This window comes from Alligator sinensis, unplaced genomic scaffold (assembly GCF_000455745.1).
Source record: "Alligator sinensis unplaced genomic scaffold, ASM45574v1 scaffold322_1, whole genome shotgun sequence".
Taxonomy (NCBI): Eukaryota; Metazoa; Chordata; order Crocodylia; family Alligatoridae; genus Alligator; species Alligator sinensis.
The window spans coordinates 992142-1014646 of record NW_005842154.1 but is presented as its reverse complement, the minus strand read 5'-3'; the positions used below and the strand labels follow the sequence as shown (position 1 = coordinate 1014646).

Genomic DNA, 22505 nt, shown 5'->3' with positions numbered 1-22505 from the left:
CCCCCCCCCCCCCCCCCCCCCCCCCCCCCCCCCCCGGGGGGTCGCACTGCTCATTACTGCTGGCTCTGCAAGGTCTAATGCAGACCTGCTGATTGCTCTTACACCGGCTTGCTGGAAGGCAGGGTGGCACACTTCTTTCCCAAGTGGGGCAGGGCTCCCCTTGTTGCAGCCATGGGGGGACAGTGCCAATATATCCCAATTCTCTGCAGCCCTGCACTTCTCTGCCATCTGGTTGACTTTTAGGAAGTGATCCCTTAGCCCAGACCTTGCCGGTGGAAATGATGAGGGCTGTCTGTCACCTCAAAGCAGAACAACTTTCTCCTTTGGCATTCTTGTCTCCCTGCTGGATACAAGTGTTGGCCTGTGGCATGACCCTTTAGGCTGTCAGACTAGTTTGGGGTGTTGGTTTTAGCTGGTTTACATAATGTTGCTGTTGCCTGGACCCTCTTCTAGCACAACTACCCCTAGTCCCAGTAGCCAACGCAGTCCTGACTTAGGTCTTCCAGCCCTGGTTACTGGGGCTTACTGCTCACACAGACAGACAAGCTGGAAAACGTGCTATCTCCAGACAGTGCTGAGGGAGCTTTGTGCTCATATGATCCTGTTCCTGAGCATCCCATGCCCCTGCTCAAAGGCCCTCCACTGTGGTAGGAACTATGGCTTAATGTTCATATCTGCAAAGTGAACCATGTTCCTTCTCTCTCTTAGTTAGCAACAGCCTCTGGAACTGTGGAGTAGAGGGGCTGAAGTACCATTACTCTCCCATGAGACTTTTCACACATCCAGCTCCCGTGGAAGAGCATATCGCAGTCTTGGGCCAAGGAGGAGAGATTGCAGAGCGGTAACACCCCAAAGGTCAGTGCAGGCTCAGAGGAAGGAGAGGGGCCAGTCTCTCTGCTACTTACACCTGCATATCCCGGAAGCAGTTAATGCAGAGCATGGATTTTTTCTCTGTGGAAAACATGATGTAAGGCTCCTTATGGAGAACTGCAAGAGACAAATTCATCCTGGGGTTAAACAAGACCCTAGAATAGAGGCTGCTCATGCCACACCCAAGTGCCTGTGCCCATTCCTGTCTCTGCAACTATGCTCCCTGGGACAGTGCTTGTTCATGTGCTGACTGCTCTGTGGATGCAGACAGAAGAGCTGCACTCACAGCATTTCTTGTGGATGTCCTTAGTGCGCTTGGTCAAGGAGACAATCTCATGGCGAGAGAACATCTTGGCCTTGTGGGTCTCCTCGCGGCACTTGTTACAGAGGGGCTGGTTGCAGGTGTTGCAGAAGTACATGGTGTCCATTTCCTGAGGGCAAATGGAGTGCACACTTGTCAGTAAAGGCCATGGTCTCCTTGGCACCATGTTCAGCAAACATAGGGCCTGGTTCTTGTTGCTGCATTGAAGAGTGTAGATCTAGAATGTGCAGATGGCTAAGCAGTGAGGTCAGCTCTGCATCAGCTCTGGGATGAATGACAACCTGGGGACAGGGGTACAGAGATGTTCACATCTCGCACAGCAAGTGGGTTCCTGAATCGCCCAGGGACTCTTGCTTCCTGTGGTCTTGAAGGGAAGGAGGCTGAGCTGTGGGAAGTGGGGAATGCAAGCATGTCTATTTGTGCCAGAATGACCACCTCCCTGGTATTACCAAGGATGAGATCTCATACCAGTATTCTTGTGACTTAAAGCCTTTCTTGGACTTGGAGGATCTTCAGTTGGTAAAATTAGGCCACTTGTTCAGGGGCCTGACTAGACATCTGGGGACCTGGCTTTGAAAATGCTGGAGTTCAGTCAGGGACTGTCTTTGTTTTCTTCTGCAAAGTGGTGTGCAGAGCCTTGTGGCAGGTGGCATGGAGAGTCCTGCCTTACCTGTTTCTTACACTCCATATCACAGTTTGCACATTGGACTTCCTCTTCACAGTCTGCAGAGCTGTCCACCAAGAACTTGAGGAGCTGGTCTACTGGGGGCAGCCCATTGTTCCCTTTCACGATGGACTGGTGTCTGAGGAGGAAAAGTACAGAGGGTTCCCCTGAGTTCTGACACTGGCCAACAAATACTCTTCCAGATGCAAACAGAACCTAAGTTTCAAGGAAATAATCCTGGGACTGACAACCTGGGGACGGGTACAGAGATGGCTCTTTTGCTCAAGGAAAGGTGGTAAAAACAAAGGACTGTCCTGCTGGGGGTGAAGTGATAAGGGTTAACATGTTGGCATCTGGCCTTTCTAGAGCCCCTTTCAGCCCCAGCAATTCCAGATTTCTTTCCAAAGCATGAATGCAGGACATACACTGCAATCACTGCTGAGCAATGCAGTGATGCCTGGCTAACAGCGTGTAGTAGTGGTGCTACCACTAACAGCATGTAGTAATAGTGCTACCACACATGCTAACAGCGTGTAGTAGTGGTGCTACCACAGCAGTTGGAGTAAGGGTGGAAAGATTCTGTACGTTTCTACACCTAGAGGGGGAAATTGAGGTCAGTAGAGAATAATTTCTTAGTTAAGTGGAAATGTGGTTGAGATGCCAGGCCGGCACCTGTGCTCTTGGGCAGAGATGCCCCTGGGTCCTTAGTGACCGTGATTGTAAGGCAAACCAGAATGCAGCCGTGTGTATTTTGCCCTCTACACCCGGAATTTCTATAGGCAAATTGCTCTCCTTTTTGCCATGTGACTCTGTTTGCACTGGTACATTTTCATCAGAGCTGGATGCCCATTTTACCTTGGGCTTAAGGAGCATTTCCTGTTTGCTGCAAGTGTTTCCATTTAAACTGCAATCCTGAGCATCATCTTAATTCTATGCTTTGTTCTCAGCCCTGGCCATTCCCACAGCACTGAGCATTCCTGAGTTTGTTTAAACCCTCTACACAGCGCATTGGACTGTTTCATAGGTTTCTTCTCCTCAGAGGTCCAACTCCCTAGGAACAGAGATCTGCATCTGCTTTTGCAAATGAACAGTCTGAGCTTGCAGGTTTCTACTTTGCTCAGCTACAGGAAAGTGCTAGTTTTGAAGTTCAGTTTGGTTGCTATTTCATCATTGGTACTTGGCTCTATCCATTATTAGGAATACTGAAATCTAGCATGCCATTGCTCACTTCCTAAATGGTTATACATGCACTTTTCATAATTTTTGTATATGCTTTGCTCTGGACTTTGCTGCATAGATTCCTTCAACAGTTGCTTCCTAACCATAGAGTGAAATGCACAATCCTTTGCTTAAAATGCTAAGTATGAAAAATCTCTCCTAGCATAATTATCTAGAGTACAAATAATATTAACATAAAAATAAACCATGAGGTAACTTGTGGCGAAGGGTGCCTTAACCAATAGAAGGTGGCTGAGATGGTAGTCCCTCCCCTAACAACCCTCCAAACAGCTGTCCCAAAATAACTGCAAACAGAATTCCTAGAGGACAGAAATTGCCCCAAGCCAGAACTCCAGTCCTGTAATCATGTCAAACAATTCCTGAGTATCCCTTTGCCCCTCCACCCGTCCCCTTCCCCAACTCACAGTCGTTGTTGAAACTAAAAAAGCAAGAGAACAGTGCTCAAAGCAATACAGTAGCATTACTGAAATACCTCCAAGCTTGGTGAAAGGCATGGTTAGTCTGAGTCAGAAAACCTGCTCAGTTCAAGTGCTTTCTTTATGGGCCAGGTCTAAGCTCATCTGGCACTACCAACGGTGCTCTGCTGTAGCAGAACATGTCCAGAGGAGCAAGTAGGAGGGCTCCTCGGTTTAGAGACTAGAGATTCTGACCTGAAACATGTCACTCACAGTGAAGCTTGGACTGTGCACAATCCCTGGCAAACAGCAGCTAGAAAGGAATCGCCCTTACACAGAGTCAGCCACTTCCTTTAAGAACATCCTGGATAGCTGTACTGTCGCCACTTTGACGCTTCCAGGAAAACCCAGGACCCCAACAGTGTGACAATCAGACACCAGACCCCGGCCACGCCAGCCCCTTCTTGAGAGTCTCTCTTGAAAGGTAGGTTCTCAGAGGCAACAGGAACTTTGAAGTGTTCCCTGCACAACGAGACTGGCAAGTCAGACTGACATGGTGATTCGCCTGCAAGTCACCTGTGAGGGATTGGGTTTCACAGCTCAGGGCTACATCCTGCTCTGCTGCAGCTTTGCCAGCAAGCTAACTGAGAGCTAAAAGTTGCTGCAGCTGGCAGGACTTTGTCACTGCCTAGCTTTTCTTGCTGCAGCTGGCAGAGCTCTGTCACTGCCTGGTCTCACGAGTTAGGCCATGCTACAACCAGGGGGGCTTACCACGTAGTCAGAGTCAGAGCCCTTAGGATAGAAGGCCAGTTAGAGTAGCTAGCCTGTCCTTCCTCTGCAGAGACCCTGCAGGGAGCTTAGATTTGTTTGCTGACATTCCTGCACAGCAAGGCTGTTTCATGGGGGAGGCAGGGGATTCAGTGACTAGGTTGGATTCAGGAGACCTGGCTCTGCTACCAGCCTGCTGGGTGACATTGGTTGAGCCACTTTGCTTCTCCTTTGTTCCCTGCCTACAGGGTAGAGATAAGGGTACTGGCCTCTTTCAAGGGGGACTGGTGGGAAGTACAGTATAAGGAGCACTGGTGGTGTGGGGAGAGGTGTGTGGAGCTTAATCCAGTTCATTCTTCACCCACCCCACTTCCTTCCCACCCCATGCAGCTAGTATGACTCCCTGCTGCAGGTCTGTATTGGATGCAGGTCGCAGTGCAGGACCTGCTGGGGGAGAAATGCTGCCTGTACAGGGAGTGAGGAAAGCTGAAGCAGGAACATCATGTGACTGAATGCCTCTACCTGCTTCTTGCTGATGTACTCCAGAGTGAGTGAAAGTGCACAGCATGGGTTGGAACCTGTGTATGCATGTGTGTGTGGTAATGCCTTCTAGTGGGACTGACGGGGGTACTAGTCGGGGCAGTGGGGCTTATGGAAGGCTGAAAATCCCCATCTCTGCAGGGCTTGGGAACTGATCTAGCAGAGGCTAGCTGTTTGTGAGGGCAATGACTGTAGCTGGGATCGTGACCCTGCTGGGTCCAGCATCTAGAGTTACGAGTAAGGCAGAGAGTGGAAGGAAGAGAAGGGCTAGGGACAGAAATTACACACAAACCAGTGTAAGTGGTTGGAAACCGGCTCAAATCTGTAACACAACAGAAGTTCAATGCACGTTGAACGACTTTCAAATTGTCCAACATTGGTTTAAGATGAGCCTGGATGGATGTAGTATCAGGCTTCATCTAGGATCTTGTACTGACCAATAGGGATGAAGAATTGGCAGAGGATGTGAAAGTGATGGGCAACTTGGGAAGAAGTGACCAGAATCCCAGGTCCTGAAATGGGGAAAGTATGAGGTCAACAAAGCTAGAATGCTAGATTTCAAAAAGGTATATTTCAACTAGCTCAAGGAATTAATAGGCATGGTGCCATGGGAAGACAGATTGAAGGATAGAAGTACCCAGGAGGCTGGGAACTTCTAAAAAGCATGGTATTGGAAGACCCAAAAGAACTTGTTCTGACACACAAAGATTGGCAAGAGACTAATGTGGTTGCACAAGGATGCTTTCTAGGATGCCTCAAATGCAAAAGGAAAGCATACAGGAAATGAAAAAATGGGCAGGTCAGCAAGGAAGTATACCAGGAAGTAGCAAAAACCTGCAGGGAAAATTCAGAAAGGCAAAGATAAAGAATGAGCTGCACCTGGTCAGGGAGGATAAAGTTGAGGAGAGGTTTTATAACTACGTTGGCCAGAAAAAGAAAGACCAAGGAAGCTATGGGTCCACAGTTAACTAGCCAGGGGAAACTCTTAACAGAAGATGCAAAGAAGGTGGAGCTACTTAACAACTACTTTGCCTCAGTCTTCACGTACAAAAAAAAAATCTACAACCAGAAGCCTAATGCAGATTATTTGGATAAGAAAGGGGATGAGCTGCTGGATGAAATAACAAGAGAGAGAGTTTTTGATGGGTCTGAATGAATTCAGATCAACAGGGCCTGATGAACTTCATCCTGTGGTACTAAAGAAACTGTCACAGGAGAACTTGGAGTTGCAGCTGGCAAGTGATGTGAGGGGTAAGAAGAAGAGTTTCTACAAGTATGTCAGCAACAAGAAGAGCATGGAAAGTATGGGTCAAAAGCAAGGCTTTTGATATGGTCTCCCACAACATTCTTGCAAGCAAGCTAAGTAAGTACAAGTTGGATGAATGGACTGTAAGTGGATAGAAAAATGGCTGGCTTGTTGGGCTCAAAGGGTAGTAATCAAGGGCTTGATGTCTAGTTGGTAGCTAGTGTCAGGTTGAGTGCCCCAGGGGACATGACTTGGTTAATATCTTCATCAATGACCTGGACAATGTGATGGAGTGCACCCTCAGCAAGTTTTCAGATGATGCCAAGCTTAATGGAATTGTAGATACTCTGGATGGTAGGACTAGGATTCAGAGAGACCTAGACAAATTGAAGGACTGGATCAAAAGAAATCTCTTGAGGTTCAATAGACAAGTGCAAAGTCCTGCATGTAGGATGGAACAGTCCCATGCACCAGTGCAGATTGGTAGGTGTATTGCCAGCAGATAGAGGGAAGTGATTCTTCCCTTCTATTCAGCACTGGTGAGCCCACATATAGAGTAGTGTCCAGTTTTTGGATTCCCCAATACAGAAAGAATGTGGACAAATTGGAGAATCCAGCAGAGGGCAATGAAAATGGTTAGGGGGCTGAGGGGACTTATGAGGAGAGGCTGAGGGAACTGGGCTTATCTAGTCTGGAGAAGAGAAGACTGAGGGGGGATTTAATAGCAGCCTTCAACTACCTGAAGGGTGGGTCCAAAGAGGATGGAGCTGGACTGTTCTCAGTGGTGGCAGATGACAGAACAAGGAGCAATGGTCTCAAGTTGCAGCAAGGGAAGTTTAGGTTTGATATTAGGAAAAAAAATTCTCACTAGGAGGGGTAGTAAAGCTCTGGAACAGGCTACCCAGAGAGGTGGTGGTGTCTCCATCTTTAGAGGCTTTTAAAACCTGATTAGATAATGTGTTAGCTGGGATAATCTAGTTGGGGATGGTTCTGCTTTGAGCAGGGGGTTGGACTAGATGTGACCTCCTGAGGTCCCTTCCAACCCTAATTTTCTATGATCTGGGAGCCCTCAACAACGATATACCTGAACTTGTGGAAGACAGACAAGGTATCAGAAGACTAGAAAAGGGCTAACCGTAGTGTCCTTTAAAAAGGCACAGAAGGAGGACCCAGGGATCTATAGACCAGTTAGTCTTACATCAATCAATACATAAGACATTACCAGAGCATCTCTTCAGGAAGTCTGTTTGCAAGCATTTGCAGGAGGAAAGGCTGATCATAAGTACCTGGCATGCATTTACTAAGAATGAATTGTGTCAAAGGAACTTGATCTCCTTCTTTGACAGAGCAGCTGCTTGGGTTGATGAAAAGATTGCTGTGGATATAGTGTATCTAGGCTTCTTAGACTTGACAAGGTCCGCATGACCTTCTCATAAACAAATTGGAGAAACATAGCCTAGACAAAACTATAAAGTAGATAGACAGCTGACTCAATAGCCGTAAGCAAAGGGTAATTATAACGGGGTTCATGTCAGGATGGCATAAGGTTTCAAGTGGAGTCCCACAGGGATCAGTCCTGGGACCACTGCTGTTCAACATGTTTATTAATGATTTGGAATCCAGACAAGAGTTTCTTGAGTGTGTTTTTAGATAACTGGGAAGGACTGCAAATGCATTAGAAGACAAGAGGGCATTTTGAAAGGATCTTGACAGATTGGAAAGTTGGGCTGAAGCTAACAGGATGAAGTTCAGTACTGACAAATGCAAGCTGTTACACCTTGAGAAGAAAAATGATAAACACAAATACAAAATGGGTGATCCCTGGATGGATGGCAACATTATGAGGAAGGATATGGGAATCTTGGTAGATCACAGACATCACACTGCAAGCTCATGTTAAAAAGCTGACCAATAGGTGCATGTGGTTTGGGATGCATCAACAGAAGAATTGGGTGCAAGACACAGGAGATGATGGTGCCTTCTTTTGGCACTAGATGGGCCTCATCTAGAGTACTGTGTACAATTTTGGACTCCACATTTTAAAAATGGTGTGGAAAGAGTTGGGCAGCAAGAATGATAAAAGGCTTGGAAGGCAAGTCAGATGAGAAGCTGAAGAAGCTAAGTATTTGCAGCTTGTGAAAAGTTGCTTAAGAGGGGATGTGATGGCATTCTTCAAATACGTGAAGGGTTACCATAAAGAAGAGGGGAAACATCTTTTCTCTCTTGCTGCAGAGTAAGACATGGAACAATGACTTGAAGTTCAGCAAAGTTAGATTAGATTGGATATCAGGAAAAAACGTCTTCTCTGTTAGAACAGAGAGGCAGTGGAATAGATGCCATGGTAAGCTGTGGACTCTCCATCACTGGAGGTGTTCAAGAAGAGGTTGGACAGCCACTGGTCAGGTATGATCTAGGTGTAGCTATGTCTATGGTCTTCTATGGGTATTTCCCATGCTTCTGGGCTTTGCTGGTTGCCACATGGAGCTGGGAGAATTTTTTTTCTTCTCTGCTGCTATATGTCAGGTTGTTTTTTCTTAAGCCTTCCTCAGAGACACTGGGTGTCGGCTGCAGCCAAAGCTCAGGATTTTGACTGGGGTCTGCCAGTGCTCCTTCTGGGACTTAAATCTGGAGGTTCTTAGCTAGAAGGGCTTGCCCCTCTGCTCAGATTCAGACTGATCATAATATTTGGGGTCAGGAAGGAATCTTACCCTATGGTCAGTTTGGTATGAACAGTGGGAGTTTTTGCCTTCGTCTATAGTAAGGGCATGGCCCTCCTTCCTGGGGTGTCTCAAGCATATATTAACAACTTTTGTAGTTGCAGGACGTTGTTTGCCATGACCCTTCTGTTTTACTTGTGTCAGGTTAGGGTGTTATGTCTTGGGTTTTGTGTCTGGGTTGACTAGTTTTGTTAAGAGCTTAAACCATAGATGTATATAGGATGGTTTGGATAGGGATGATCTTGCCTCAGGCAGGAGGTTGGACTAGGTCAGTGTTTCTCAACCCATGGTACGTGTGCTCCTGGGGTATGAGAGACATGGGTGGGGAATACACAAGTGCCGCATTTTGAGTTTGGCCCGCCCTCTACCTGGCAGGTTGGAGACATCTTTGCCTGTTCCAGCTGCGACCCCTCCTACCAGCATCTGGTGTGCCGGGGCTTTCACTCCTCACTGTCAGTGTGCTGGGGGACATGGAGGGAGGCTCCACGCAGGGTGCTTTGCCCTGGGCCATGGTCCGTGAGGAAAAAGTAGGACTTGGCTCACGGTGGTGAAACCAGAAGTGCCATGGTGGGACTTCCGGTTTCACTTTTTCTGTGTCGATCGGCGGGGGTACGTAAGGTACCAAAGGTTGAGAACCACTGGACTAGGTGACCTCTGGAGGTTTCTTCTAGCCCTACTGTTTCATGAGTCTATGCTAAGCTGTAAGCCAACGCTCCCTCGTGCTTGGCTGCCGCTTGCAGGAGTGCCCAGGTTCCAAGATTCTCTCTGGAGGTCGGGGGCCGTGTAGGAGGGGCTGTGTGTAGACACTGGCTAGGGTGTGGTATGTGATGAGTGGGACACATGCCAACTGAGGTTTTACAGACTCCCTGCCCAGCAAGGTGGCCAGACTCTGTGGTTTTGGGGATCTGTTGGGCTTTGCAGGCATCTGAGGCACAAGGATGCCATTAGAAACAGTCCAGAGAGCCCTGGTCACTGTCCTAGACCAGTCCTTCTTGTTGCATTCTGCTGTTCCCTTTCTTGTCATCTTAATTTGACAGCACCTGCATTATGACTGGACCTCAGCTCTCTGTCCCTAATGAGCCACTACTTAATCCTTGGCAGCAAAGCAGCAAGTACCCCATAGCACCCATGCCCATCTGATTCACTACGTACATGCAAGATCAGACCATTTATACTCTTGTGCCCCCCCCCCCCTTTCTGTCCTTTGTCTTCCTAATTTACAGCCATTTCCTTTTTCATAGACAGTCTCTTTTCTACCTTGAATTACCACCACTATAGTCTCCCTTACTCACCTTTAGCTTTTTTGCCTCTGCTTTCCCCTCTCCCTCCTACCCTGCTTTATCTTTTGTTTTCCTAATTTCCACCTATTTACATCCTCTCTGACATCCTATCACACTTTTAGCTTCTCTTATTCCTTGGAGTCTGAGCAGCAAAGACTCCCTATGCCTGAAGAAGGGTGATCGTGCCCAAAAGCTTGCTAAGAACTTTTTTCTAACTACTTAGAAAAGATATTGCATCTTCTCAAAGAACCTTGCCTGCCTATGTCCTTAAAAACAACACGGCTACAACCAAAACCCAGCCTTTTGATTAAACAGCAGTCGTTGCCTTCACTGTCATAGATCAAATCAGTTCCCAGGGAATCAGCTTAATAAAGAGGTTAGTCCAGTCCTGTGGCTTACTATTGACTGTGCAAAAGCTGATTACCTCCCTTTCCCCTTCAGCAAGCAGTATACGTACTGCTCATGGTCTGTGAGAGCATACTGGCTTAGAGCAGAGGGCTGAGGGAAAGGCCTATTTAAAAATGAGACAGAGCAGAACACCTACAGCTTCCTAGCAAGAGAAATATCACCACTCAGAAGCCAGAGGCGTGTACTGTATAAGTGAATAGCAAATTCTGTAGAAAGTAAATGATATAATTTATCATATTATAAATCTAAATTAAAATATATTCTAAATATAAATTTACATTCAACATGAATTGTAACTTTATATAATCATAAGTGACTATTATATGTAGTATTCTACAGACAGTTTAGAAATACTAATTAATGCTAACCTTAATAGAAACAATTCATTTTAGTTACTAAATGTGATCATGCAGCATCCGTCAGCAATTGCAGTTGACATCCTCTGTCTCTGAATTGTGAAGACTTGTCTATGCACTGAGATCGCACATTGTGTCCACTGCATTGGGTGGAATTGTAAGGTAGTGTTTGGCCAAGTTGTAGAGATGTGGAAACCAATCGGAAATAAAATCTCAAAACTCAGTTACATTTAAAGCACTTGCCACCTCTTTGACAAAGTTCATGTTAGCAGCACGTTTGTTGTCATGCTCTTTCTGTCATCTAGGGATTGATTTAATTAGCTGAGGGTCAAAACACAGAAAAGGCACCTGATTTGGGTCAAAAATGTGATCAACACTAAAAAAGTAGCAGCCAGTTGTTTAATTTGAGGTGGTAGTGACTGATCATACTTGCAGTACTAAGTTAACTTTGCAGCTGTTGCCTGGACCAGTTCTTGTCTGGCCTGGTTTTCAATTTGGCAGTCAATGTCACCCTGTTTTAAGAGAACTCATAATTTAAGTGTGCCTGGTGTGATTTCAAGCTCATCACACACAAATTGCTGGTAGTACTTGATATTCTTTGCATGGTAATGGATTGTGTTAAACCACAAAGTCCACCTTGTAAGCACTTTAGGCTATGTCACTAGCAGACAGTAACTCTCTGTTACAATGCAGTGATGTCGCATTGTCTTTGCATTGCGGTAAACATTGGGGCATTTTAAAACAGTGTATTACACCGGGAGTTTTTAGCTTGATTTTGTGGGAAACCATAGCCAATGCAATATTTCCTGGTGATCGTGGACTACACCTTTTTTTTCACAGTTTCTGCAAAAATTCTGCAAATTAAGTAGGCCCCTGCTTACACCCCATGTAACGGGCGGTCTGGACAAGTATATGCTTCTCCCCCAAAGTGCTTCCCCCACTAGCTAGGACCAAGGCTGGGGTGAAGGGCTGTTGGGGTATCCTCATTGGACCCTAGATCAGTGGCTGTTTGTGACTTCAGCTTTCTGCTGTGGCCCATGAAGAGTCTGGCTGAGCTTGATCCCCATGTTTCCTTCCTGCACACGTACAGAGGGCCTGCAGTTTCTTATATTTGACTGCTTGGCTCTTGAGCTTAAAACTAATACTTTCCCTAGTCCAGAAGTGTTAGTCTTTCACTATTGCTGGGGCAGATAGAGGAGTGGGGAGGGAGTTTGGTGGTGACAATGAATGTGGGCTCCAGCTGCTGAAGATCAGTTTTATTAAAAAACTTAAAAACCTTTAAACTCCTTTAATTTTTTATCTAACCTAAGGCTTCTCGTTCATATCTGGACAGCCTCTTCAGAGCCTCTCAGGTGCACGTGACCAACAATAGCCAGAAATTAAGACCTAAAAATAACACATGCTTGGTCTCTCTAGCACTGAGCAGCTGTCACCTTGAATTGTGTTAAGCAGCATCATACGCATGATTTATGCCAAAAATATAACCACTCCATTGCTGTGACTTCAGACTTCTTTAGATTTTAAGGTTTTGTTGAGGATTTGGGGCAGGTTTGGGAGACCTTGGGCTTCTGATTGAGAATCATGGATTATTTGCCATTTAAAAATAAGCCCCAATGGTTTCAAATTGTACAGTCATTTCAAGCAGACTGTGCAGGGTAACTATGCCATCACAGCCCAAGGATAAGCAGCTTTTAACAGCACCTGGAAACTCCTGACATGCGGATGACCTTAGTAGTTAGGAGTCTGGAGAAGAGAGTGAAACTTGTCAATGGATCGGTCCCTGAATACAGCCAAATATTCACAGGCAGAGCTAGCAGCTTTTTCAAGATTCAAAACGTTTCATAATAATTAAAAATCTCATAAGAGTTTATTGTGCAGGATTTGATATTTTTTCACCATTTTTTTAAAAAAACCCACCTGAGAATGAAATAAGCACAGCAAGTGTCAGGGAGGTGAGCTGGACTGCAGCTCAGCCTCGTGTGCCAGGACTTTTTTTTTCTGATGCTAAGGAAAAAGCAGTCGAGGTACCTACACACCCTTTCATTGGGGCTCAGTACTGCTGGGAGCTGAGCACTGACATGCTCAGAGTTAATTGGGTGCAGGATTGGAGACAAATGCTTGGGGCCTTGCAGCATGTGGCCTGAGTCTGACTGACCAGGGTGGCTCTGTATCTAGCACCAAGACTTCTCTCTGGGGCTTGTAGAGGACACTGTGCCTCCCCCATCCCCGGCAGCCCAACAAGCTTTCCTGAATTCTTGTGGGGCTATAACGGCTTGGCAGCCATTCTCATCTGAAACTTGGGGTGAGGACAACCTCATAATTTATAGGCTGGGGCAGTGACCAGGGAAGCCCAATCAGGTGCTTGCATGCTTTGGGGGTAGGTACGGGGTGAGATCTTTCCCTGGCCCCATCACATTTCTAGCGTCCCAGATCCCCTCCTCCCGCCACAGCGTTATGGATAGTTTTAAACAAAGATTCCAGAACGGAGGAGCTGAGCTGCCTCCTCTGGCCTCACAAAGACTCAAATATCATTGGCAACCCCTACCGACTCAATTCAGGTTGTCCTTTTTACTACAACAAGTGACAGTGAGCTGTCCTCCTATTCTCTCTCCTTTTTTGGAGAACACAGCACTGTGCTGTTGTCAGTGCATGCCTGTGAGGTGACAGTGGTTGCCTGGTCACAGTGAAACAGGAGAGTGCCAGCATACAGCGCTGTTCCAGGTCCAGTGCTCAATCTTCCATCCCTGTCTTCTTCCTCTAATGTGTTTTTGAGTACCTGAGTTTTTGATATTTCATTTGTATGGGATGGAATGGTAGCTGAATTCCTGGTGCAAATTATTGGTAGTGACGCAGTGATGGAAATGGCCCTCTTCACTAGACAGAGCTGGCCACATCACACCACAAAACAGTCGCCCAGTTTTACCACAGAGCTTAACCACAAGGAGAGAACTGAGGAATTTACAGCTAGAAGCTGATGAAGGTGACTGTGGTACACACTAAGACTGTGTATAAGAACGCAATACTTTCTTGTTTCCACATGTATTAGTGTTGGAGTGGTGGCAAGGCAGCAAAGGTTTCTTATTGTGGCCCTTGAGACACGAGTCTGCTCCACTCCAGGCTCATGCAGAAAGCCCCCCTAAACCTAGTTGGAAAAAGGCACATAGTTCTTGGGTTTTCCACAGTGTAAGATGGTATGTGGATACTTGTATTTTTTTTTAAGTCCCAAAGGAATCAACTTGGGTTCAATCGGAACAGGGCACCTTCATGCCAAAACGTGTCTACCCAAAGACTTGCACTAACGTAGCACCAGGAAGGAATGAAATCGTATTGGTGGTTTAGGTGTAGCCCAGTCCTGTCCTTAGACCTGCTACCCTAACAGGCATTTGATTCCCTGGCCATTGAAGTGGTTCTCAGTAACATCCGTGGAATGATTCTTATTAACCCTTCAGGAGTCAAAGTAGAGAGAGACTTCCAGACTAAAAAACTGTAGCCCAGAATATCTGGTGTCAGACTCGGCTTTCAAGTTTGTTCCCAGCTCCCATCCTAGACTCTGGGCATATGGCAGATAGGCATAAAACAAATTCAACAATGTCACAAATGCTCCCCATCTTGGAACCCTTTCACCCCCAGGCCTGCAACCCTTGAAGCACAAGGAAAGACCTGCTGCTGTTTCTAATTGGGCTTAACTTTCACACTAGGATGTCTTGGGTAGCAGATGCATAAGCCTACCCTTCAACAGCTGTGTTGAGTGTTTGCTGGCTGATCTAACTTAGACATCCATGTATAAAACCGTCTCTGTGTTTTTGCCAGCATGCTCCACATGTAATATTTCTATGCAGCACTGCTGCAGAGCACATTAATGTAATATTTCTATGCAGCACTGCTGCAGAGGACTTTGCCCCCACACTACCCTAGGGAGGGGACAGCTCGACTAGTAAATCAGCATGTTTCCATGTTAGTGCTAATCACTCCTTTGCATCTCTTACCCACAGAGAGGGCAGGTGAGGCGACTGTCGATTGCCCTGCCTCGCAGACAGCTGGCACAGAAGTTATGGTAGCAATCCAGAAGGCAGGGGTGCTCGTACTGCTCATGGCATAAGAAGCAAACCAGTGGGTGGCAGTTGGCATTGTCCAGGTCATAGAAGTTTTCTAGTGGAGAGAAGATCCCACCGGACATCTAGAAGAAGACAGAACACCAGGGACTATGGCACATCGATTTGGGACAAGGAGCATGGTTGGAGAGCACTTGCAGTCTGGAGATGGTATGTGCAGCACAGTTCAGAAGAAAAGCCACTCTTGTGAGTCATAATGCAGGAGACTTCAGTCCTAAACAGGTAAGAGTTCAGGGGCCACCAACTGCATGCAAGGGATGGACTAGCCACATGTGGGGAATGGGATGGCCTTGGGAAGGGCCAGCCAGGCTGCAACATTCATAGCTGCAATTCTGATCCTGATCTACTGAGGAAATGTTATTTCCAAAGGTGACTGAGTTGCCAAGCCTGACTTGCTGATCTCACTAAGTGCAGGACTGGATGGATCTATTCATATGCATTGGGCCAAGCAGGACATGCATCATGACTGCAAACGGCTGACGAATTTGTGGTGAAATTAAAACTCATGACACCATGGCCTGGGCTCCCCCAGGTTCTAAGGAGTCTCTCTGGTGCAAACCATTCAGCAGGCACTCTAGAGGGGACTGTGTCCAGCCTTCCACAGGTAGAAGGGCATATTGGCCCAGTTGGGAGAGAAAAAGGGAGAATGGCTTCTCCTAGGAAACTAACTCTACTCTGGGCAAAACCTCTTTTTTTCCCTACTGTCAGCTCAAACTTATCTCTTCTTCCTCCTCTATATCATCACATTGCATCTCTCATGTGGCCCTGTTCCTAGGGCAGGGCCCCGCCATCTTCCTTTTCATCCCCAGTTCCATCCTCCAGACTCCAAGGGTGCCCTGTGCTCTGCTTGTGTCTGGGCAGCTGTGAATCATTTAATCTGTAAGCTCTTCTGGGCAAGACCTTGCAGTTTTACAGAATATGTTGGTGTCATACAGTGCTTTGGGTTTGTTTATCTCATTTAAGGAGCATGGAAGAAGAGCTCTGCAGGAGAGACTGGCCAGGCCCTGCACTGGTATTCTAGAGCACTGCCCTGATAGGGACTATTTAGAAAAAGTGGATGTGTACAAGGCCATGGGGCTGGATGGGATGCACCCAAGGATGCTGAGGGAGTTGTCCAGTGTGATTGCATAGGTGCTGGCCATCATCTTGGACAACTTGTGGCATTTGGAAGAGGTCTCAGATGATTGGAAAAGGGCAAATATACTGCCCATCAGCGTTCTTCTAAGCTGTGTTTCATGTGCAGGCACACTCATGCCACACTGCCAGGCATGCCTGCATGGCTGTGTGTGGCGCACAGTTTAGAGGGAACACTGGTACCCATCTCTTAAAAAAGGGAAGAAGGAGGATCCAGAAAACTGTAGACTGATCAGCCTCACCTCAGTCCCTGGAAAAATCATGGAGCAGGTCCTCAAGGAATCCATTTCTAAGCACTTGGAGGGGAAGAAAGTGTTTAGGAACAGTCAGCATGGACTCACAAAAGGCAAGTCATGCCTGACCAACCTGACTGCCTTCTATGACAAGATGATTGGCTCTGTGGATGTGGGGAGAGCAGTGGATTTGATATACCTTGATTTTAGCAAGGCTTTTGATACGGTTTCCCACAACATTCTTCCAAGCAAGCTGAGGAAGCATGGGTGGGATGAATGGTCTGTAAGGTGGATAGAAAATTGGCTGGGTCATTAGGCTCAGAGGGTAGTAGTCAATGGCTCAATGTCTAGTTGGCAGCCGGTATCAAGTGGAGTACCCCAGGGGTCGGTCCTGGGCCTGGTTTTGTTAAATATTTTCATCAACAACCTGGAAGATGGGATGGAGTGGACCCTCAACAAATTTGCAGATAACACCAAGCGCAGGGGAGTAGTAAATATGCTGGAAAGTAGGGCTAGGATTCAGAGAGACCTGGACAATTGGAGGACTGGACCAAAAGGAGTCTCATGAGGTTTAATAAGGGCAAGTGCAAAGTCCTGCACTTAGGACAGAACAATCCCATGCACCGGTACAGGCTGGAGACTGGTTAAGCAGCAGCTCTGCAGAAAAGGACCTGGAGGTTACAGTGGACAATAAGCTGAATATGAGTTAACAGTGTGCCCTTGTTGCAAAGAAGACTAATGCAGCCCAGTATCCCATTAGTAGGAGTGCTGTCAGCAAATCCAGGGAAATGATTCTTCCCCTCTACTTGGCACTAGTGAGGCCACATCTGGATACTGTGTCCAGTTTTGGGTTCCCCACTACAGAAAAGATGTGGACAAGTTGGAGAGAGTCCAGCGGAGGGCAGCAAAAATGGTTAGGGGGCTGGGGCACATGACTTATGAGGAGAAGCTGAGGGAACTGGGCTAATTTAGTCTGGAGAAGAGAAGACTGAGAGGTGATTTTATTAGCAGCCTTCATCTACCTGAAGGGTGGTTTCAAAGAGGATGGAGCTAGAGTCTACTGTTCTCAGTGATGGCAGATGATAGAACAAGGAGCAATGGTCTCAAGTTGCAGCGAGGGAAGTTTAGGTTAGATATTAGGAACAGCTTTCTGAATGGGAGGGTAATAAAACACTGGGACAGGTTACCTAGAGAGGTGGTGGAATCTCTACCTTTGGAGGTTTTTAAGATCTGGCTAGACAAAGCCTTGGCTGGGATGATCTTGTTGGGGCGGGGCCTGCTTAGAGCAGGGGGTTGAACTAGATGACCTCCTGAGGTTCCTTCCAACCCTAATTTTCTGTCATTCTATGATAGCGGAAAGCAACTTGTAAAAACCCTCTTCTCCCCCCCCCTTGTGGCTTTAGAGTTAAACAGTGCTGGGAGCAGAAACAGCAAAGTTTTATAAAAGCTGGAATTTCTGAAGCATGGAGCTGCTTTAGTGACTGGCCACGTGCTGCCTGCTGACCACTCAGCAGGTTTTCATAACATCATATGGAAATTAATTTGTGCTTCAGTAATAGTAATATGAAGATTCAGGGGGAATGACACTAAATAGCGTGAAAAACTCTTCTGAATTGCCCATATCATATTTTAAGACCTTCCCAAATAAACAGCAGGGGCAGACACTAATTGTTGTTTTCAAAGTAAGAATTGTGTTAAAGACGAGAAAACTATGCAGCTACCAGCTCCAGCCTGGGGCAATAAAGTAAGCCATTCTGTAGGTGTGACTCACCAAATTTTGTAAACTCCCAGAGGATAAAAATGACAAGTTATTTGGTGGTAATAAAAGCAAACTTTGTGCATCGTGGGGAATGTGGACAGTCTTGACCATGGAGGCTTTCTTCTATCAAACTCCTTTCGATAAGAATTGGTTCAAGAACCACTGTGCTGTCTCCAGCAGTGCATGTGGTATGTGGATAGGGGGAAAGAGTTGCCTTTTCAAGAAGAGAAAAAATATTTAAATCACATCTTGCAACACACAACCTCACGGAGAGGAGGACTGCATGTGGTTCTTCCCATTGTGTTCCAGTCTAAGCATATCAGTGAAAGTATAAGGAATTCCAGGGACTTTTTTTAATGTGCTGACTGAGCCCATTACCTTTTGGGCGTCAACATAAGGGCAGTGCCATTCAAATAACTTATTTGAAATAGCTTAGTATCGCCTAATAGGTCCCCACACAAGCAAGCCACAGCAAGCAGAGCTACTAATTTTGAAAGCTGTTACCAAATTCAACGCAGTTATTTTGATGTGGGTGAGTGGGGGTGTTAAAAAGGGGTCCCTGTCTGTGCCAGCTCTTGATTTCCAAACAGAAAAGTCACTTTGCAAGCAAGTGCTGCCTTTTCCATTCAGCAAAATGCTCCCAGTATTCCCTTTGGTTACAGTTCCTTTGTTACAGTTAGACACAGCAGTAGCGTCAGTCTCCTACCTTTTCTTCTGAAGTTAACAGTATCGTATCCACTTTGTCCTGTTAGCAGATAAAATTTCAGTCCCTTTGCTCTGCCTGTCTCCTGCTTTTCATGCGTTTCAGGCTGGAATGATAAAAATGCTAAAGCTTTCAGCAGAGCCAGAATATTATGAATGACGTGAACACAGTATCCAGGGCAACACTGCCAGAAGGGCTGAGCTGCTGGGCTCAGAAGGTGCACTTTCTACAGGCACAACTGAGAGAACAGCAGAACGTTTAAAAAAAGCCAGCAATAGATTGTTTGCTAACATGCAGGACCCAGCCTTTGCAGAAAGGGAGCGTCTGACGTTCCTTTGTTCCCTGAGAGAAGTACAGCAGGAGGGAGGTTGCTCACATTTGCTGAGCTCAACTCAAACAGGAGCAGTCAAATGCACTAAATTTTCCCTTGACTTTTCCCAAGTGAGAAAGAGGAATCTCTCCCTTGCCATGAGGCTTCCTTTAGCCAGAGTTGTCCCTAGCTGCTGTGTCCCCTTACCAGAGCTAAGGCATCTCTAAAAGTAGCTAATGGTGTAAATTTAAACCTAGCGTAACACACAGCCATGTGAATGCCTGATTCATGTTTCATCTGCTCCCTGACCCTGTCTGTTGTGCTGCTGTGTCTCAAAGGCCTGTTCCATCTTATCAAGCAGCCTCCTGTTTTATCCTCAGTTAGCTCAAGTGGACAGTCCATGCGATGGAAAAATATCAAGTTTTGCTTGAGATCAGCTCTCCCCATTTCTTTCAGTCTTTGGGATTATGAAGCCCAGTGGCACATTACAATAACAGGGTAGGATCATTCAGTAGGTTATGCTATATGGACAAGCACAGGAATGCTTTGTACTGGAGCAGACTGGTTCAGTGTTAATCTGGATCAGCTCAGGTTAATATGCAGACTGAAAGCTTTGCAGTTAACCAGTCAAAGATCTTCTTGCAGGCTCCAGGATGAGTATGATTGCTCCACAGGCATCTGGAGAGAGTAAATCACGGGTAACTGACCTCTTCCCTGATGCAGTGAATTCCAGCAGAACTCCTCCAACAGCTGTATTCCCTAAACCAATGACCAACTAGAATCATGGAGCAGCTGGTCACATGAATGTATCCCCTATATTTACCTGGTGGAGCCTAAATTCCACCATTACTTTAAGGGCATCGGTTGTAGCCACGTTGGTCTGAGGACATAGGCAGACAAGGTTCTTTGGGTAAATGTGATATCTTTTATTAGACCAACTAAATAGGGGGCGGGCAATTATTTCGGCCAGAGGGCTGCTTACTGAGTTTTGGCAAGCTGTCAAGGGCGGCATGGGTAGCCCTGCCCCTTGACAGGTGCCCCATCCCATGTCTTGTGACCCAGAAGTCCCTCCCCTTGTCCCTGAAAGTACTTTTTTCAGCAAGGTGTTTTGCCATCTCGGAACCAGAAAAATACCAAATTATATTTTAAAAAGCGAACATCTACAACATGAATTAATTTGAGTTCAAAAAAATATTTTTGTCCTGATTTACATGCGTTTGTGCAGTGCACATAGAGGTGATTGCATAATAGCTTTTAATGAAGTCTTACTTTTGTATATTGTGAAGGGGTGGGTATAGGTTTGTGGGGGGCCATGAGTGTGTGGGTATGTGGGGTGTGGGGGTGTCGGGGGGGGGTGGAGTGAGGGAGCCTGTGGGAGGGGGTGTGGATATGTGGGGTGTGGTTGCTTATGGGGTTTGTGGTGGGATGTGTATGAGGGGATGTGGGGGTCTGCGTGTATGGCAGTGCAAGGGGGGTGTGTGAGTGCATGTGTATGGTAGGGTGTGCATACAGGACTTGCCCTGCGTGTGCGTGCGTGCGCGCGCGCGCACACACTCTCTCTCTGCTCCTGCCTGCATTTGGATTCTCTCTCTGTCTCTGTCCACACACCCCGTCCCTGCCTCTCCCTGTACCGGTTTAGCCTGTGCTCCGGGTCCAGCGATGCAGCCGCCATGTAGTGCTGGAGCAGGGCAGGGAAATGGCTGGGGGTGGGATGGAGCTGGCCTCTTGCTGTTGGCTCCCCATGGGTCCTACTGCCCCTGGCTCATGTCATCTTTGACAGGCAGCCAAGAGCAAATAAATATTAATTTACTAAATTTTTTAGGGGCCCCACAGTTCGGATAGAATGGCTTGGCAGGATGTATTTTGCCTGCCCCTGAACAAAATAGTTTAAAAAATTGTTCATTGGAAGCTTTCAGGCACAAGCATGCTTCCTCGGGCATAGGGAGAGTCTGCTGTTGTTCTGTGTTCTCTTGGATGGAATAGAAGCCAATATGCAAAATGCAGATCTGTGAAAATGCAAATGTGTGGCAGTGAGGATCAGAGGCAATGGGAGACGATAAGTGAGAGACAGGTATGTGGGGAGGGGGAAAGTGGGGAATGTTGACCTGGTGATAGAATGTAGCTGGTAAAATGTCAAACCATAAATTTGACTGAGTTAACAGCTTGCTTCCTCGTCTGATCACTGGCGCACAAGAGCTGTTGCAGTTCCACCCCCAAGACAACTGTATTCCTCAGTGAAAAAAGTAGTCTTTATATAGCTGTGCAGGGATACTTGGACCACAGCTCCTGACCCTTCAGCTTGGGATGTGGAACTCTTTGTAGAAAGTGTTAGGTGTGTGTGTTTAGAAGGGGGATATAGTGTTTGCAGTAGCCATTTTCTTTCATACAGTCATGCAACGTGTAACTACACACTGTAGCTAGGTATACTCCAGTTCCAAAGCACTGTCACAGTACCCTGAGGTACACATGTATGTTTCATGGCTCTTGAGCTAGTTTGGACTGCATATCACTGTGTGAATGTACAGTATGAAAGTGCTGAGAGATGATGTTCTGCTCTGGTCCCAGAGAGCCAAGGGGTCATTGTTACCATTCTCATCAGTATTAACAATTGTGCAACACTCATTTGGAATTTGGGACAATCCCACAAATTAAAAACTCTTTAATGTCTAAATTAGAGCTGGAAAAAAAACCTGTCTAGACCATTAGGAATAGAATGGAGGTCACTGGTGTGACCAGTTTCAATCTTGGTCAAAATGATATTGAGAGGTAGCTAATCTGTTAGTATGATTAAATGAACTTGGGTTCACAAAACTTGTTTTCTCTCTCTCTCTCTCTCTCTCTCTCTCTCTCTCTCTCTATATATATATATATATATATATATGTATGTATGTATCTTAATTAGTCTATAAATGTGCATATCTACCCAGTGTTCAAAATTTATATAGGCCAGAAGTTACTCCCACAACTCAGCTTCTTCAAGCTATCAGATAGATACATGGCATCCATTCATCAGCAAGTGATTGTGGATATTGCGGCTATTCTACTAACTGGTGGTGCATTTTCTCTTGTGGCTGTAAAGATGGACGTTAGACTTGCAGGTCCTGCCAGTGGTCACAGGTGTATATAGCATTAGGGGCTACTGTACTGACAGGATATTTCCTTTGGTCATGTTTCTGTTGTAATTTGGGTGACCATTTCTCATCATGATGTTGGACTCTATGATTGCTGGAAACACAAGCAACATCTATCCTGTCTCAGAGGAAAGGCAGCAAAAGGGCACAGCAGCCCCCTCAGCTCTGCAGGGAACTGGTGGACCTCCTGCATCTACAAAGAAAGACCTATAAAGGATGGAAAACTGGATCCACCTCAAAGGAGTTAACATGTTCTATATTGATGAAGGCTTAATTCTGCATTGGTCCGGACCTGTAGGGGACGAACCAGGAAAGCTA

General features: G+C 46.4%; 1 protein-coding gene and 1 long non-coding RNA gene across 5 annotated transcripts in view; one reads left to right on the top strand and one right to left on the bottom strand.

Moving 5' to 3' along the window:
- Nucleotides 1-14928, top strand: part of LOC112550581 — an 18683-nt gene extending 3755 nt beyond the window's left edge. Inside the window, exons 2-3 of the long non-coding RNA XR_003094506.1 lie at nucleotides 709-855; nucleotides 14798-14928. This is a non-coding gene — a long non-coding RNA (uncharacterized LOC112550581). The remainder of the gene's footprint in view (nucleotides 1-708; nucleotides 856-14797) is intronic.
- The window catches only part of RNF207 (ring finger protein 207), a 36165-nt gene extending 16908 nt beyond the window's left edge, over nucleotides 1-19257 (bottom strand). Inside the window, exons 1-5 of one of the 4 annotated variants that reach the window (XM_025206372.1) lie at nucleotides 18750-19257; nucleotides 14792-14982; nucleotides 1863-1995; nucleotides 1157-1301; nucleotides 906-987 (exon numbers count right to left, since the gene is read on the bottom strand). In XM_025206372.1, the coding sequence (XP_025062157.1) occupies nucleotides 906-987; nucleotides 1157-1301; nucleotides 1863-1995; nucleotides 14792-14982 (551 nt within the window). In that variant the 5' untranslated portion in view covers nucleotides 18750-19257. The remainder of the gene's footprint in view (nucleotides 1-905; nucleotides 988-1156; nucleotides 1302-1862; nucleotides 1996-14791; nucleotides 14983-18749) is intronic. The other 3 variants (XM_025206370.1, XM_006025562.3, XM_025206371.1) reach the window with 3 other exon arrangements.
- Nucleotides 19258-22505: the final 3248 nt, after the last annotated feature.